This window comes from Eulemur rufifrons, chromosome 2 (assembly GCF_041146395.1).
Source record: "Eulemur rufifrons isolate Redbay chromosome 2, OSU_ERuf_1, whole genome shotgun sequence".
Taxonomy (NCBI): Eukaryota; Metazoa; Chordata; class Mammalia; order Primates; family Lemuridae; genus Eulemur; species Eulemur rufifrons.
Genome location: NC_090984.1, coordinates 122,084,832 through 122,102,566, shown reverse-complemented (window position 1 = coordinate 122,102,566; position 17,735 = coordinate 122,084,832). Strand labels below are relative to the sequence as shown.

Below are 17,735 nucleotides of genomic sequence, written 5' to 3'. Positions count from 1 at the left end.
GGCCGGGCAGCCAGAGGGGCCAGGCTGCGATGCTGTTCGCAGGAGGAGGGAGGCCTTGGCCGAGCCACTGGCTTGCAGGGGCCCAGGTCAAGTGAGGACTGAGAAGGGACCAGCAAGAGCCAGTCCAGGGACATGGAGGGGACAAGAGTCCCTGGGCATGTGGTCCTGGCAGGCTGGGAGTGAGGACACACAGGCAGCAAGTTCAGACAACAGTTCCACAGAGCAGAGATGGGGCAGTACCTGGAGGGTGAAGTTCGCACTATGGGAAAGGTAACCACATGTTTGTGTGCCAGAGGGAATGATCTGGAAGAAAGGGAGAACTCGGCGGTTCGGAGCCAGAGGAGACGGCTGCAGCGGAGCCGGAGGAGGGCAGGCGGCGCAGGTGGAGGGCTGCCCGCGGGCTGTCTGTAGTAACAGGCGGCGTTGCCAGGTGTCGGGGCAGATGCTGGTAGGTGGGTCACGTGGCGGCGGCATCTGTGGCAGTTCCCTTTGGATGGTTCCATTCTCAGCGGAAGAGGAAGCGAGGTCATCCTCCAGTGGGGAGGTGGAGACGCAGCGAGTAGGTGTGAAGTCACTTTCCAGGCGAGTGGGGAGGGAAGGGAGCGGGACGTAGTGAGATTCCTGGAAAAGAGCTCAGCTGCGCATTCTGCCGCCTGTGATGGGTGGCCCTGGGCAGGGTGGGGCTCTGTCCCCTTAGTACAGTGGAGAGAGAGGTGGGGAGAGGGGCTTCGAGCGGAGGGATTCGAGCCAACTGTGCAGTCGTTGGCTTCCAAGTGAGGCAAGTGAGGGGCTGTGCCCGCTGGAGCAGCGAGGGGGCACAGAGGGCACGGGCTGGAGAGAGAGTTAGGTGTCGGAAGTGGGATTATGGCAGGGGTCTGGGAGCCGAGCCTGACTCCGCCCCCGCAGCACGGCAGGCCTTCCTCTGTGGCCAGTCACTGTGTCAGCAAGCGTTGGTTTTGCCAGGCTCAGTGCTGGGGCCCGTATTCCCTGCCCCTGAGTCCCCCTCCTAGCCCTGGGCTCAGGAGGCCAGTGTGTCACCTGTCCATCTCCTCTCTGCCAGCCTTGTGGCTGGCAGAGGTCAAGAGAGCCCCACGCTGGAGTCAGGAGGCCTTCCTGGAGGAGGTGAATAGAGTGACAGGGAAGGGCATATTCTGAGCAGGAGAGGGAGAGTGCACTAAGGTTCAAAGGTGACTCTGCCATGGCCCTGTCCACCTGCCTGGCTTGGCCTGCTTTGCCCCAGCCCTGGGTCTGCCCACCCACTGAGGGCTCACCAGGACACCGAGCGCCAGCTGCCAGCACGTGGCCCTGCCTTGGCAGAGAGGGGCGGGCGGGGCAGGGCTGCAGCGCCTGATAAGACGAGGTGAGGTGAAACGTTTCCAGCCCATCTCCTGACTCCGTCTGGGCAGGAGGGGGCAGGGGGGCCAACGGGAGGGGCAGGGCCTGCGGAGCCAGAAAAGAGAGGACCAGGGCAGGCTGGGGCAGTAGGGGTGCCAGGGGACAGGAGGCTTTTATCTGGGTACAGTGAGGGGACCTTGGGGAGTTTGGGCCAGGGGCAGAGCGTGGTCTGGTCGGGTCTAAAGATGAGCCCTCTGGCCGCTGGGGGGAGAATGGATTTCGGGGGACAAGGGTGGGGCAGGAGACCTGGGCACGGGGCACCTGGTGATAAACAGAACATCGGCGCAGCCCTGGTGACGCTTGCCAATGAGGGAAGCAGCAATTGACCCCTTGGGGGGGGGGGTGCCGTAGTGCTGGGTGGGAGGAGCTAACCTGGAGCAGGAGGGAGCGGGTAAGATCGAGGCAGACATGGGGCAGAGTCACCGGGAGGAGAAACTGCCTGTAGCAGGTTAAGGCTGGCTGGCGGTTCGCCATTGCTGGAGCATGACTGTGGGGCGAGGCTGAGAGCAGAGGCCAGGGGAGAAGGCAGAGGCTGAGCCCAGGGCATGGCAGGGCCCCGAAGATCATGGGGACACAGGCTGATTGGCTCTCTGGCCCTTGGCTGACCGTAGGACAGCGATACCCTCAGCCCCGCCCCGCCTGTCACCATAAGGAGCAGCAGGGACGGCACCTCGAGGAATGGTGCCACTGACCTCCAGGGCGCACCTCTGTCCCCCAGAAACCTTGCCAGCGCTTTCCGAGGCCCTGGCTCCTGCGTCCCCAGGACGCCATGGAGCCAGGAAGGGTTCTCCCTGGTGCCATGTGACCTCCCTCCCCCAGGCCCAGCAGGGCCCCAGGGAGCACCCTGGGTGTCCCGTTCTCCACCCCACCACCAAGGACCCGCAGCTGGTCCCTGAAGCCCCTCAAAGCCACCCCCTGGTCAGGAAGATGGACGTCTGCTGACAGTGCTGTCCCCAGAGGAAGAGGGGAGGTCTGCTGCGGATGAGTGGAACGCGCCTCCGGCTCCTGCTGAGCCTGAGAGACACACAGGGCCCAGGCAGCACCTGTTCTCTACATGGGGACACCCATGTCCATGGGGGTGGCCTGGGATGACCAAGGCCAGGTCTCAGGGCAGGTCAGCCTCGGTGGCCGAGGCCAACCCTCTGTCCATCCCTCTGCCCAGCGGTCACAAGGACCTTCTGCCAGCAGGAGCAAGAAGGTGGCACCCCGTACTTGGCTGGGGGTGACACCAAGACAGGTCGTCCCTGGGGCCCATGGGGCTCTGCAGGCTCCTGCTGGGGTGATTGTGTCTCTGCTGACAGTGGGGTGGGGGCAGCCATCAATTCCCTCTCCTGTCCTCTCGCGGAGCGTGTCTGCCCTCCTCTCCAAATACCGTGGCAGGGTCCCGGCAGGGCGGCCCTCCTGCCGCAGGCGCCGAGCTGCAGGGGGCACCGGCTCTCGCAGGGGAGCTGAGGGGAGGGCGGCAGCCCAGGAGGGCCCAGCAGACCTGATTCTCATCTCTACTTCGCTGAGACTCGCTGTGCAATCTCGCGCCTGTTGCTTCCCTCTCTGGGCCCCGGTTTTCTCCCCTCTAGGAGCATTGGGGGCATTTGCTGAGGGTGGACCCTGGGGCCAGAGTTCCACAGTCCAGAGGCCAAGGGGACAACCAGAGGCCAAGCCACTGCGCCTCCCACCACCCCGTCCCCACAGTGTGCGGGGCCCCGACTCCTGCTCACCTCTGCAGATCAGCTCAGGAAACCAGGGCACAGGCCCCATTTTACAGATGAGGAAACAGAGGCTCAAAGAAGCCACGATCGACGCGTGGCTTGCAGCCCAGGCAAGAGCTCTCCCTCAGCCCAGCAAATCCATGGTTATGGTGATTTTTTTTTTTTTGGTACCAAAATTTGAGCCTTAGTAAATTTTTTCTGATTTTTCATCGCCACTGTAGAAAATATGACAAATCTAGAAGAGTATAAAACAAAAAATTGAAATTAGCCAGCATCCCACCACCCAGACGTAACAACATTAACATTTCTTTGCTTCCATTATTGTTTGTGGCTGTCTGTAAGCAGCTCTTTTTAAAAATAGGATTATACAGCTCTCTCCCTTCGCACGCCCATCTGCCCGCGTCTGGTTTCTGGGGCCGCGTCGGGAGCGTCATTGACAGTACCGGCCCCTCGCAGCAGATCAGATCTCTGGCCTTGGCCCCAGGACCAGCGAGGCTGCCCGAGCCTCCCTGCACACGTCTCTGCCAGCCCCTCGCTGGTCCCCCGAGAGACTCCAGGAAGGGAACAACCAAGCAGGCACATGTCTAAGACTCCTCCCGCAGGGCAGCACCGGGGCAGGCCTGTGTCCGTCCCACCACACCCACTGTCCAGCCGAGACACGCCACTGGCAGGGATACATGAGCAGAGGGTCCAGGGGAGGGTGAAGTGGGCCCTGGACACCTAACACCCACCAGGTCCCCCACAGCCCACAGGACACTCCCGACCAGCTCCATACATCAGCCACCGCGGCCTCCCGGCAGAGAGGACGGGGAGAGGGGCTGGGCCACCCTGTCCCTCCATCCTGACCACTGAGTCCTGCCAGACGGGAACTCAACCCTGTCACAGACGCGCACCAGACAGACCCAGAGCCTGCCCATCCGTCTGTCCTGTGACTGAGTGCTGGGGGTAGACCGACTTCAGGGATCACTGCCTGTCCCCTGGTGGCGGGACCAGGCAAGTGGCTGGTGACCCTGCTACGGTGGGACTCAGTGCCACCTTCAGTGACGGCTGGCAGGTGTACACGCTGGGGTCCCCTTCTCTGGTTCCTGCAGACCCCTCTGCCCCTGCCATCTTGCAGATGACAAGGAGTTTTCCTGGCAGGGGTGGGGATGGAGTCCCCATCTCTGGGTTCAGCCAAGGGCTGTGGCTGCGTGCCCGACGGTGGGCCTGGGGTGGCCCCCACCCGCCTGCCCCGCCGTTCTGAGCAGCTCTGTCCTCTCTGCCCACAGGCTGCGCAGCCCCTGGGTGCCCTCGTGCCTCGGGCAGTCCCGAGTCCTGCAGGGCCGGCTGGCCAGGTCCTCGCCCTCACTCTGGGACAGGTAACATACCTGTTGTCTCCCCCCCGCTCCTTGGTGTCTCTGCATCTGTCCTCAGACATCCCTCCCATGTCTACATCAACTCCTGAGACAGACAGGGAGACCCAGGGAGGGAGGGGGTCTCCTAGGCCAGTGGCACATCATCCTCATGCCCCAACCATGTGCTCCATCCCTGGCGCGGGTCCCCTGGGCGTGGTCAGACGGGGTTCCCTCAAGGCCCCACTACGTGCCTGGTGAGCTCGTCACTCTTCCCTGTTCATGGGCTTCCTGTGTGCAAGGAGGGAACCACGAAGAGCACGCGCGTGCGTACACACACCACACACACACGCACAGTGAGCTTAGGCCCAGATGCTGATTTAACTGGCCGGGACACAGCTGGAAGCCAGGTGGCCTCACCGGGCAGCAGTCTCAGGGCTTCCCGAGCCCCTAGACCTGGCTCCACACCCTCCCTTTGCCTCTGCTGAGGGGCTGTTTCCAGATGCCGGGGACCCCCCAACCCAGCTCTGCACTTGCCAGGTCACCTCCTCACCCAGGGCAGGAGGCAGAGGCCACTGAGCTAAACCTCCAGGACTTGGTGACCAGCGTAAGGGACAAGCGGGGGTCACCATGCCCACCCCCAGGTGGGGAACATGGTTGATGCGGTCTGCGTTGGACGGCTCAGTGTGAGATGTCCGAGGGCCATCGGTGGGGAGGCAGGTCGGCAGCTGGATGTGGTGGGGGGTGGTGCCCGAGAGGGGCCCCAGCTGGAGACAGGGGCCTGGGAGGGTCCTCACGTGGCCGGCGGAGGAGATTCAGCCTGAGAGTGCGGGGGGAGGGGCAGGTGCAGACCAGGGCCCTGAGGAGCAGCGTGGCAAGGTCAAGGGGGCTGCAGCCTGACAGCTGAGGGGCAGAAATAGGGAGAAGACACGTCAGGGACAGGACACCGGGGCAGGTGAGCTTGGGCATCAGCTGTGACTGAGGGGCCAGGCTGACGACTCTGCTCCTTGTCCACTGTCTGTCTCCCCTCGAGGCTGCAGGCGCCCCGGGCAGGGGCTGCGTTTGTCTTACAGCTGTGAGGTCTCGAAACGATGGGGCAGGGGTGCAACAGGAAGGGGAGGAAAGAGAGAGCATGGTGATGGGTCTGATGCAGGCTGGGTCACGTCCAGGTGACAGTGGGTCCAAGGCGGAGGGGAGAGAAGGTCACTGGCTCTAAGAGGTTCCAGTGGGGGTGTGGGGTACCCTATGGGTACTGGGGTGATAGTAGGACTGGGCAAAGGGGTGCAGTGAGCGGAGGGTGCAGGTCTCAGAAAAGCAAGGGCCAAGGCTGTGACAGTGCCCTCACCTCTGCCCCAGGATGAAGATCCCACCTGTGTCCTATGACTGAGGGCCATGGGTAGACCTGGAGGCCCTGCAGGGAACAACCAACTTCAGGGTTGCTGCCCACCCCAGCCCAGACACCGTGCCTGCAGCGGGGGCACTGGATGGTGTGGGGGCCCCCAGGAAACTCGTCACCCACTGGGGAGGGAAGGCCTGTAGTGGGAAAGACCTGGGGCTGGGGGTGCAGGGTGCTCGAGGTCGGCAGTCTCGGAAGGCTGCCTGGAGGAGGCAGGCGGGCGAGCCTGGGCACAGCAACCTAGAGCGCTCCGGCAGGCAGACCTGCGTGGGCAGCCGGTGGCACTTTGCCTCGGGGCTTCCCCTCTTTGCTTGTTACTCGACATCCTCTTTTGAGGACTGACTCTTGGGAAGACCCGCCCCGCCCTTCTCTGAGGTTCTCAAAAACGTAAGCAACTCTTTATTTTTATTTATTTTTAAAAATACAGACCCGGGCAGGAATCCAAGAATGCTTAATCAAGGTTTGCTGGGTGCATGCCCATGGTAACTCGTGTGGTTTACTCACAGGGCCCGAGACTGAAGGTACCTCTACCCAGGGGACCTGGGGGGGATTGTGGTCCAGGGACGGGTGCAGGGAGGAAGCCTCCTGCCTGCCCTCTGCACCCCTCGGTGGGGTTTGGACTGGGGAGGTCCCGAGAACAGCACATCTGGGCAGAGTCAGGGTTCCAGGCCCTTCCACACCCAGGACTCCAGCATGACACCCAGGAGCTTCCCTCCAGTCCCCACTCCATGGTCTGGAGCTGGCACTGCCCACCCGACATCTCCCCCTCCCACAGCAAACCCACCAGAAGTTACCGTCCAACAATGTTGGCCCCAGATGGTCCCCTGGGGCTGTGCGCGCCTTCCAAGGGACCCGCTGCTGGCTCAGACCTCACGTGACCCACACGACAGGAGGTGGCGCCCATGCCCTCGTGGAGTTCACAGCCAGTCCCCTGGGCCACGGCCACCCACCCCACTCCCACTTTTGCCCAACTTTAGTTCAAGTGAATTGCAGACAGGTGGCTCACAAGGGCAAATTTTGCCTTGTCTTTGCTTCCTGAGCCTGCAAGGGCAGGGGGGTGTCTGTGTCCTGTGGTCCTGGCCTCTAGGAGCCCCCATTCTATGGGGAAATAATGCCGCCTGAAAAGCCCTGTCTGGGCTTCTGGAAGGCTTCCTGGAGGAAGGGGAACTTGAGCAGGCCAGGCTTTGCCGAGCTTCTAGTGCGGCACGAAACCTCGCTGGCCACCATGGTGGGCACCACCTGGGCATGGGGCATCCCCGCTAACCCTCCCCCTGGCCCAGAGAGGTGACACAGTGTGCTGGGGTACACAGCCGGTTGAAGGGAGGGAGGGATGGTCTTGGGCGTGGCACTGCTGACTCGGGCCTCACGGTCTCCCCCCCAGCGCTGTGGAGGAGCGAAAGCGGGGGCCCTGGTCAGCTGTGCCATCGGGGAGACACGGGTGCTGCTGGGCACTCTTTATACCAGGATCCTCTAAACCGCCCCTACACTCTCCAGGTTGTGGGGTCAGCGACTCCTCCAAGGTGGCCACAGGGGATTTATTCATGATGGGGGCACTGGTGGAGTCTGAGGAACCGCCTGGGCCAGCCAGGCTGGCTCAGTCCCTGCCCCCGCCCCCGGGCGGTCGGTCTCTCCAGTGACGCCGCGGGGAGGCCGCGTGCGCGCGCGCGGGCACTAGCGCGTGTGCTGGCGCGGCCCAGGGCGCGCCCCCGCCGGCCCGCGCGGGCCTCAGTTTCCCCCGCTCAGCCCCGCGGCCTGGCCGGCCGCCGCGTGTCGTTGCAGCGATCTGGAGGAGCAGGAGCAGAAGGGCGAGCTGCGCAAGCGGCTGTCCTACACCACGCACAGGCTGGAGAAGCTCGAGAACGAGTTTGACTCCACGCGCCACTTCCTGGAGATCGAGCTGCGGCGCGCGCAGGAGGAGCTGGAGAAGGTCACGGAGAAGCTGCGCAGGTGAGGGCGGGCGTCCGAGGGGCCCGGGGGTCCGACCGGCCAGCTCCGCTCCCGCCAGGCCGCCGACCTGCGCAGCTGCGGAGTTCGGAGACTCAGGGAGGGCCACCTCTTTCCCCAGGGTCGCACTTTGTGCCAAGAGCAGCCCAGGCGGGACTGGAAGCCAGGGTTGGCCGCTGCTAGGGACAGGCTCTTCCCACAGCACGTCTTCAGACCTGGCTCCGGGTCCCCATCCTTCACTCTCTCCTATTTGGTGAGGCGACCGCATGAGGCACAACCCGGTCTCCAGACCCTGGTCCACCCCGGGTCCCAGCCACAGTACCGATGTCTAACCCCAGAGATGAACCAGAGTTTAGGGACCCGTCCCTTGAGCAGCGTGGGAGCTGACCAAGTGTTGAGCGAGGTGTACCGGACTCCCTCAAACATCAAACTTTTCTAAAAGCATTTTTCTCCTGTAGATACAAGATGGATATTTTTCTGAAACGTTTTACACACTTTCCCGTCCTCTTAAACAGAAAATGCAGAGAATGCAAACTCTGCCGTTGGCCTGGTTTGTTTTAATAAGTACAGAGTATGGGCTGGTTTGTTTGGTCCCTCCCTGAACGGCCGCGTCCTCTGGGCTTGTGGTGGGACCTCAGGCCGGGGCAGTGCAGTCGGGCCTCCCGGCTCTGCCACTCCGACTGCTCTAAGCACCTCTCACCCCAAGTTTCCCCACTGGCAAGACGGGCAGTGGCGCCGCACACAGGGTGTCTAGAGCTGTGGTCTCCCACCCCTGGCCACAGACCGGTACCGCCACAGAGCTCCGCACCCCCCAGCCCATCCGTGGGAAAATTGTCTTCCATGAAACCGGTCCCTGATGCCAGAAAGTTGGGGACTGCTTGTCTAGCGCATGGGCACAGTCTCTAAGCCCCCTACCAGCAGCAGTGGAAGCACAAAGCACCGATTCCAACACTTGGTGCTGCCCTTCCTGCCAGGCAAAGCTGTGTCTTTCTTGCTGTGTGTCCCCGGCCTCACCCCACGACCCACCACGGTCAAGTCTCTTCCCTACTGATTCGCATTTGAACCCTCAGCCCCATAGCCAGGCTTGTAAGAACTGTGTGTCCAGTGTGAGTAAACTGACCCAACAGGACACTGGCTCTTGTGTTCCCGTCTTGTCTCCGGGGAGTCCTGGGATAGGGAAAGAACAACACAGTCCTTGCTCCTGACCCAGGAAAGCCTCTACACGGTTAGCTTTAATGGGGTGCAGAGGAGCACACATTCGGCCAGGTGGGGCTGGTGGGTGAGCTCAGGGGCTGTGAGGGTCATGGGAGGGCCAGGCCGGCACAGCAGTGACCCCACCGCCTCCCGCTGCAGGATCCAGAACCACTACACCGCGCTGCAGAGAATCAACCAGGAGCTGGAGGACAAGCTGTACCGCATGGTGAGCCCCGCCCGCCCAGCACCTCCTCCTGCGCCGCAGCTCGGCTCTCAGAGCGCGAGACTGGCCTGTCCCCAGCTTTCTCCTCGGAATGGGAGGATGCCCTCAGGTTAAGGCAGGGGTCAGGTCCAGTGTGGCCCGTGCTGTCTGAGCAGCGGGCATGACACCCTGACCCGAGGGAGTGTGAGCGGGGCTACAGGACAGAGGACATGCCCTGGGGACAGGGAGCCCAGCTCAGCCTGCCAGCCCCGGGACCCAGCCTGGAAGAACAGGCTCTGGAAGACCCAGCTCTGCCGCTTGTGGAAACCCCTCTGTCTCACTGTGAGGAATAAACGTGACAGTGCCTTGCCCCAGTGGGGTGACCACCCTCTGTGGAGACCATCACACCACCTGCAAATAACCTCAGTGGCGTTGCCTTTTCTCCTCTGGGATGGGGCTGGTGGCACCTGTCAAGGAGGGACGGGGCACATGTATGTGGCGCCCCCTTCGTTAGGAGGAGGCTCCCTTTCTTTCTGGTGTGGTGAGCAGCTTGTTTGGTTTTGAAAATCGGAAACAGGTGTTCAACACCTGTCTATCTTCGAGGTGCTGTCAGAGAGGGGAGCCCAGCAGGCCTGGGGGCTGGGCCTGGCTCTGCCTGGGACCCTGGACAAGGGCCCTTTCCTTTCTGAGCCTCAGTTTCCCCGTCTGTCCAGTGTGGTGGCTGGGCTCCATGCCAAGTGCCAGCCATCCTCCCTCAGTCCCTAGTCAACCCATGAGCTACACATGAAAATCTGGGGCCCAGGGAGGCAGTGACTTGCCCAAGGTCATCTGACTTGTCACTGGTGGAGCCAGGACTTGAACCCGGGTCAGTCTGTGCTCTGAAGCCCTGCACCTGTGGCCCTCCAAGCACCCCAGCATTAGTGGCTGTAGGGGCAACACAGGAGGCCCAACTGAGCAATGGGGCTGAGTGCCAGCCTTGGGCAAGCTGCCAGGAATTGCCCACTGACCCCCTCCGCCCACTGTCCCTGTCCCCAGGGCCAGCATTATGAGGAAGAGAAGCGTGCACTGAGCCACGAGATTGTCGCCCTCAACAGCCACCTGCTGGAGGCCAAGATGACCATCCAGAAGCTGACCGAGGAAAACGTGAGTGCCGTGTGCATGTGGCCCACAGAGGGGTGCCAGCGGGTGTTCTGGGAGGGCTTCCCAGGCATCGGGGGGAGTCACGGCCATTCTGGCCCCGAAGGGCCCTGAGCGGAGGTACTTTGGCTCCAGCCTCAAGGGGCTGGCCCAGGGGACAGGTGGATGGACAGGGTGGCCAAGGCAAGGCTTCCTGACCCCAGGGTGTGGTCAGCGCCACTCAGGACTCCTGCCCTCGGCCAGCCCCAGTGTCACATTGCAGCTGTGACATCCTCCACAGGCCCTGGCAGCCGACCATACATCCGCTCATGCGCCTCTACTCCCTGCCAGAGCCCACTAGGCTCTAAGATTATGGTGTGAACAACACAGGCAAAGAGAAAACAAACCGCAGTGCCTGCCCACGTGGAGTTCACATCTGAGCTGGGAAGACAGACAGTTAACAAGATAAAAACGCCAACATGTCGCATGTTAGAAATGCCAAATGCTGCAGGGAGACACAAAGCAAGGACCAGGGCCGGGGTGGCCAGTCGCAGGGCCTGAAGGTTTCCACAGGGTGCTTCTGGAAGAGGCTGCTGGAGCAGGGGCCCAGGTGTGCCTGCTTAACCTGGAGAACCCCACAGAGGCCAGAGTGAGCCCCTGGGGGTCCCCAGGTCTGAGATCAGGAAGATAATAGGAGGCCATGTTGGATAGGCTTCTATCAGAAATCTGGGCTTTATTCTGGGTGAAATGGGGAGCCATGGAAGGTTCCTGACCAGATGAGTAATGTGACTGCACTTGTATCTTTACTGGGCTCGCATGGGTGCTGTGCTGAGAACAGACTGCGGGGGCTCCGCGGGATGATAGCGGTGGGGGTGTGGGGAGAAGAGGGTCTGGTTATATTTTGAAAATGGAACCAACAGGATTAACCGAGATTTTGGATGTGGGGTGTGTGTGAGAAAAAGAGACGAGTCCAGCCCCGCTGTGGGGTTCAGGGCCTGAACAAAACGAGCCGCCTGCCGCTTCCAGGCTGGGGAAGCACACGAGCCCTCCTCCGAGCCTTCCAACCGGATGTCGGATGTCGTGAGGACGGACGGAGGTTGTTCGCAGTGGAGGATGGCACTCAGGGCGGTGCTTAAAGCCAGAGAGGGGTTGAGATCGCTGAGGAAGTGTGCGGCAGGGGCGGGGGACGGAGGCACCCCTGAGAGGTTGAGGTAGCCAACAGGAACCAGTAAGGACGTCTGAGAGTGCAGGGGTCAGTGTGGTGGTCTCACAAGGCACCAGCTCTCAGTGCTCAGCCGGCTGGGAGGCCCGGGAGGCCAGCGTTGAGAGGGGCTTGGGGACCCAGGCTCCTTCCCCCATGCAAGTCAAGTTGGGGGCACCAGGCTCAGTGCAGAAGGGGGCATAGGTAGGGGTGCCCATGACAGGGACAGCCTGGCCCTGGTTGAGCTGGGACTGTGGCAGCAGCCCTCGGCCAGGAGCACCCAGGGGCTACGTAGGTGGGTCACAGGGCCTGCGGGGCGGACCCAGCGCTGGCTGTCAGAGCCCTCGCCATAGGGACCCCCGGAGGAGTGAAAGTGCAGGGACCGTCCACAGGCACATGCAACAGAGATTTGCAAAGGCAGAACCATCCCCTCGAATTCTACTGTTTGCATCTGTTTTCAGCCCAGGGGGCTGAGCCAATCCCCGCCTGGACCTGGGGTCACACACCTGCCCCGGTCCCTGCCCAGCCCTGCAGCCACCCCGTTGCCAGGCCACACGCTGACAGTGGGGTGTGAGCAGCGAGTCTGAGATGGGGGTGGCGGGCTGGGGGCTCATCCCTCATCTCCCCTTGGTGCCTGGCACTCCCACCCAGTCATCTTTGGAGGGACCCAGGAGCCCAAGGGACAGGGACACCAGGGCTGGTCTGTGAGCCTGGGGGCCACGAGGAACCCAGGGCCACTGGAGGCCCTTCTGCTGCTGCTGCTCCACCTGGCGGGAGCTTCCCTTCCTGGCAGGGCCCCAGGGGCACTGGCCGCGGCAGCACAGGACTGCCTGGCAGGGCCCACCACGCTCCAGCAGCTCCAGGTCAGAACGAGGCCCTCGCTGTGCAGGTGACAGCGTGAGGCCCAGAGAGGGACAGGGCCAGGAGTTGGTCCTTGTTCTGCCAGCCGCACAGCTGGCCCTGCCCACTCCCCCTTACCCCCGCTGGCCACGCGGCGCTGGTCAGGGTGGCGGGACCTCGGCCAGGGTGAGTTGCACCAAACGCCTTCTCTTGTCTTCTAGGAGCTCTATAGGAAGGACTGCAACCTAGCGGTCCAGCTGCTGCTGTGCACCCAGCCCTACGGCAGGGTCCATAAGGTGTCCGAGGTAACGTGACCCCGCCCCCCAGCCAAGACATCCCTGCCCAGGACCACTCTGGGCTCCTTTTTGGCCAGTCCCACCCCAAGGCCACTCCCCACCCTTGAGGAGGATGGTGCAGGGTGAGACTGAGCCCTGTCCCTTCTCATTCCTGTGGTGTCCTGGCCTTTCTGATGGTGGAGGGGCTGCCCCCCCGCCCCCTGACCCAGCCTGGGCAGCCCAGCCCTCCCAGAGCACCCTTGGCCTCCCCAGGCTCCCTCTTCCCCTCAGTGTCTCCTGGGGGCTACTCCTGGCCCCTGCTCCAAGCCCCCGTCCCCTGAGGGCTGGCATGGCACAGTGGCCCCGTGTGAGCCTCACAGGAACCCTGTACTTTGGGCTCAACTACTGGCAGTGCCCGTTTCAGAGACAAGACAATGGCTTCAGGAAAAGTGACTTGGCCAGGGCCACAGGGCGAGCAGGTAGCAGAGCCAGGCCTTCAAGCCAGGCCTGTCTGGTGCCAGAGCCAGACTGGGCAGCAGCCCACCCTGCCCAAATGGCGGCAGCCTGTAGAGTTAGCCCAGGGACCCCCACCCTGGCCAGGCTGCCCCCGCCCCTCCTTTCACATGCAATCTCCTACCCTAGGCCTCTGTCCGTGTTCCCATTCCCTGGGGCCTGGGCCATACCTGAGACACTCACAAAATAGATCAAACAGTAGCTGCACACCCCCACTTGGCCCCAAGTGCTCTTGCGGACACCGCAGGGCACCTGGCCTGCCTGGCCCCTCAATCTTTGTTGCATCTGTTTCTGAGTCTGCCTTATTTAGGAGCACCTGGGCAGCATGGCTGGGGTGCACCCCCAACACAACCCATGGGCCTGGGCGGGCAAGTCAACCCCTCGCTGGGCAGGAAATGGGGGGCTGTAGCCGCAAGTCAGGCCCGAACAAGACCTGGGTTCCAGCTTCTCCAGTCTGACTGCAGCCTCTGGGCTCTGCTGGGCCCAGTCAGAGTGGGGTGGGGTAGGTCAGGTGACCAGGGATCCCCAGGTGCTGACAACACACACATCCCTGGGAGCTTGTCCAGTACAGCATCCTGGGCCCTGGCTCCCACTGGTGGGATCAGAGAAGGCTGGGAGGTCCCTGTTCATCTGTCTGTCTGCCTGTCGGTCACAGCAACGGTCCTGAGCCTCAGGGCCAGCGCTGGGCCTCATGCTGACTTTGACCCCTGTCCCCACCCTCCCCTCTTACTCGTGCTTGTTCCAGCTGCCCTTGGACTTCCAGGAGCGTCTGAGCCTGCACCTGGAGAAGCACGGCTGCAGCCTGCCCGCCTCGCTCTGCCACCCACCCTACGCCGACAGCGTGCCCATCTGCGTCATCGCCAAGGTGCTGGAGAAGCCCGAACCCTCCAGCCTGTCCTCCCAGCTGTCGGATGCCTCAGCCGGTGACCTGGCCTTCTGTGAGGAGATCGAGAAGCCGGGCCCGCAGCCCCCGTACAAGGGGGACATCTACTGCAGCGATCCGTCCCTCTACTGCCCGGAGGAGCCTGAGCGCGACAGGCGCCCCAGCGTGGATGCATCTGTGAGCGAGGCGGGCTTCCTCCAGGGCCAGAATTCCACCGACAGCACAGCTGAGGAGGAGGAGGAGGCCGAGGCGGCGGCCTACCCAGCAAGCTTCCAGCACGAGGCCTTTGCCGGCTACGAGGCCTCTGCCGGCTACGAGGCCTCTGCCAGCTACGAGGCCTCTGCCAGCTACGAGGCCTCTGCCAGCTACGAGGCCTCTGCCAGCTACGAGGCCTCTGCCGGCTACGAGGCCTCGCTGCCCACGTCCAGCTCCTACTCCAGCTTCAGCGCCGCATCGGAGGAGAAGGAGCACGGCCAGGCCAGCACGCTCTCATCCCAGCAGCCCGTCTACCTGAGTAGCCGCGACGAGCTCTTCCGCCGCCGGCCGCGTGCTGCCTATGAGAGCAGCACTCGCTTTGGCTCTGGCCCGGCTGCAGCCCCGCGGGAGGCCGGGGTGGGGTCTCGGTTTGGGAGGGCCCTGCCATCATACCAAGCCGATAGCTTCCAATTCCCGATCCCCGGGGACATGGAGGGCATCCTGATAACTCCCAATCTGTGGAGCCTGCGGGCCAAGCCGGTGAACGCCCGGCTCGCCGCTGGGGACATGCGAGCCCACTGGCGCCCCCCGAGCGTGGAGGACATTGGCACCTACTCGTACCCGGCCAGAAACCCCCGCCGCCTGATTCCCGGCAGCTTCTCTGAGCGCTACTTCGGTGTGGGTCGTGGCAGCGCAGGTAACAAGTCTGAGGGCCGTGGCAGTCCCTTCTATGCCAACTACAAGGCTGACAGCTTCTCTGAGGGTGACGACCTTTCCCAGGGCCACCTGGCAGACGCCTGCTTCCTGCGGGCGTGCGGCGAGCTGAGCCTCAGCCCCAGCCGCTCTGATGACCCACTGCCCAGCTATGAGCCTAGCGAGGGGGATGGGGACAGGCTTGGGGTGCAGCTATGTGGGGGCGGCAGCAGCCCTGAGCCCGATCATGGCTCCAGGGACTCCCTGGAGCCCAGCTCCATGGAGGCCTCCCTGGAGATGCACGCTGCCGCCCGCCTCAGCCCCCAGCAGGCCTTCCCGCGGGCTGGTGGCCCAGGGCTGAACCGCAAGGACAGCCTGACGAAAGCCCAGCTCTACGGAACCCTGCTCAACTGAGCGCCTGCGTGCAGGCCATGGGCCTCCAGCCCCACCCCGGTGGCGCCCAAGAGGGGCGACCTCACCTCTGCCCAGACCCCCATGACCCTGGCACCCTGCCCACAGAGAGGACTCGGGTGTCCCCAGTGCCTCCTCTCCCGTAGTCTAGTAGCACCTAAGAGGAGGACCCTCTCCCCACAGTGTCTTGTGCACCCAGCCCCACTCAGTGGAACTTCCCCTTAGAACATTTTTCACACCGCAACATCCGTGCTTCGCCTGAGACAAGCATCGCCTTTTGTAAAGCAGAACGAGTTTTAAGGAGGAAAAGGGTCTTTCCTGACGCACTAAGCCTCCAGCTCCCTGGACGGCTGCCTCGGCGTTCTCAACACAAAACGCCTTTATTTTTCGGGTGAGGGTGCATGGGGCCTGCCCCTGGGAAGGGAAGGGAAGGAGGCATCCGTGGAGCCCAAGCTCCACAAGTGGGGAGCCACCCCAGCCAGCCAGCGACAAGGAACCCCCGAAGTTCAGTCCACAAAGGGGAACTGGAATGAAGGAGAGGACACAAAATGTTTTAAAAGTGTATTTTTCACCATGTGGCCAACACACCACCCTGAGCTTTTTCGTGGTCCGCAGTCCCGAGTGGGGCCAGTTTGTCGTCCCAGTATGGCCGGTGCTCCTCCCCGACCCCCCGAGTCCGTCCCGACACCGTCTTTCTCTGCCTCAGATGAAATGAGGTCCTGACTCTGACCCCCGTTTCTGTTGCCTGCGTGCCCGTTGTCTGTGATGCATGCCGTGTCGGTCAGTGCTGTACTTGACGTTCACAAATAAAAGACACCAGTGGAAAGAGTTTGGGTTTGGGTTGTTTCTTCTCCCCTTGCCTCGGGTCTCAGGAACGTGTGGCCCTCGTGTCCATCCCTCAGTTCTGCTCCCTGCGGCCAAGGTGGGCCCCTTAACCCCATGTGACGCCCCCCAGCATCTGAGATACTGCCCCCGTTTGGAGCCTTCGCTGTTCCCCGCCCCCCAGCTGCACCGCACCGCTCCGCGCGTTGCCACATCTTCACCTCGTCCTTCTTGCCTCTCAGACTTCGCTTTCGTTGCATTTAGTGTGGCTCTCCTGCTGACAACTCGCAGTTGTCATTTCTCTGAAAGTGTGTTTCTTTTGCCCTGTTCTTGAAAGGTGTTTTCGCTGGGAGCAGGACGTGTTGGCGGGCCGTCACTTGCCAGCAGCGCACAGGAGACGCTGCGGCAGTGTCCCCGACGTCCTGTCGCTGCTGAGAACTTGCCATCAGCCCGGGAGCTGTTCCTCTGATGGAATAAACATTTTTTAAAAACCTGTTTTCCCCCTGGCAGTTTAAGATCTTCTCTTCCAGTTTGGCTTTCTGCAGTTTCCCAAGGTGTGTCTGGGTGTGGATTTCCTTCTTAGGATTCACAGGGAGTCTTACTTCCGTGGATTGATGCATTTCATCAGTTCTGGAAAGTTCTCCAGTATTATTTTTTAAAAATATTTCCCTGCCCGTTCTCTTCTCTCCCTCTGGGACTACCATCCCAGGCCCATGGCAGACCCTCGGACTGCAGCCTCTGTATCTGTTGCCTTCTCTTCTGTATTTCCCAAATTTTTGTCTCACCCCGCTACAATCTGCAAAGTTAGTGAATTGTCTTCCAGTTCACTAATTCTCTTCTACTGTGTCTATTCAGCTCTCAGACACAGGCTCCCAGTTTCCAGTTTCAATTATTGTTTTCCATTTGGTGGTTTCACAAAGCCACTGTGCTACGTTTTACTATAGTTTCTTATTCCCTGGAGATGTTTTCAAGCTTGTCTTTTTTTTTTTTTTTTTTTGAGACAGGGTCTCACTGTGTGACCCAGGTTGGAGTGCCGTGGTGCAGTCACAGCTCACTGTAACCTCAAACTCTGGGCTCAAGCGATCCTCCTGCCTCGGCCTCTCAAAGTGCTGGGATTACAGGCGTGAGCCACCACGCCCGGCCTAATCTCTCTTTTCTCCAACCATAGTAGGCACAGCTGTGGCACGGCCTGGCACTTCCCGCATGTGGAATCTGTGTAGGCCTTTCTCTCGCTTTCCGCCCCAGTTGCCACGTTTCTGTGTGTGCCCTGTTCTCTTTGACACACGCCCATTCATGCCCCTGGAGAGGAACTTGTGGGGGTTTAACAAGGCCTAGGATGGAGGCCCCCGCCCAGGGGGGCTTTACACCTGATTCTTCCAGGTGCCTGGGGCACTTCCCATTGGGGACCACCTGAACCCAGCTTTATGCCCTGAAGTTCCCTGGCCTACCCAGCTGTCTGTGGCTCCAGGGAGGTCTGCCCCTTGTTGGGCAACACCAAGGAGCGTGGACATCAGGAGTGGCTTCCGCATCCCTGCATTTTACCTGCCTCTGCAGAAGAGGCCAGATCTGGCCCAACTCCGTCTTCTCCAGGAGCAGATGCTGCCCTAAGAAAGCAGCC

At 62.0% G+C, this 17,735-nt stretch overlaps 1 protein-coding gene across 1 annotated transcript; it reads left to right on the top strand.

Moving 5' to 3' along the window:
* Positions 1-1,960: 1,960 nt before the first annotated feature.
* On the top strand, positions 1,961-15,298 carry BEGAIN (brain enriched guanylate kinase associated). The gene is made up of 9 exons (XM_069493136.1): positions 1,961-2,076; positions 2,215-2,313; positions 4,349-4,459; positions 7,608-7,775; positions 9,126-9,192; positions 10,204-10,311; positions 12,547-12,630; positions 13,859-14,296; positions 14,405-15,298. The coding sequence occupies exons 1-9, from the start codon at positions 1,961-1,963 to the stop codon at positions 15,296-15,298; spliced, it is 2,085 nt and encodes a 694-aa protein (XP_069349237.1).
* The last annotated feature ends 2,437 nt before the right edge of the window (positions 15,299-17,735 follow it).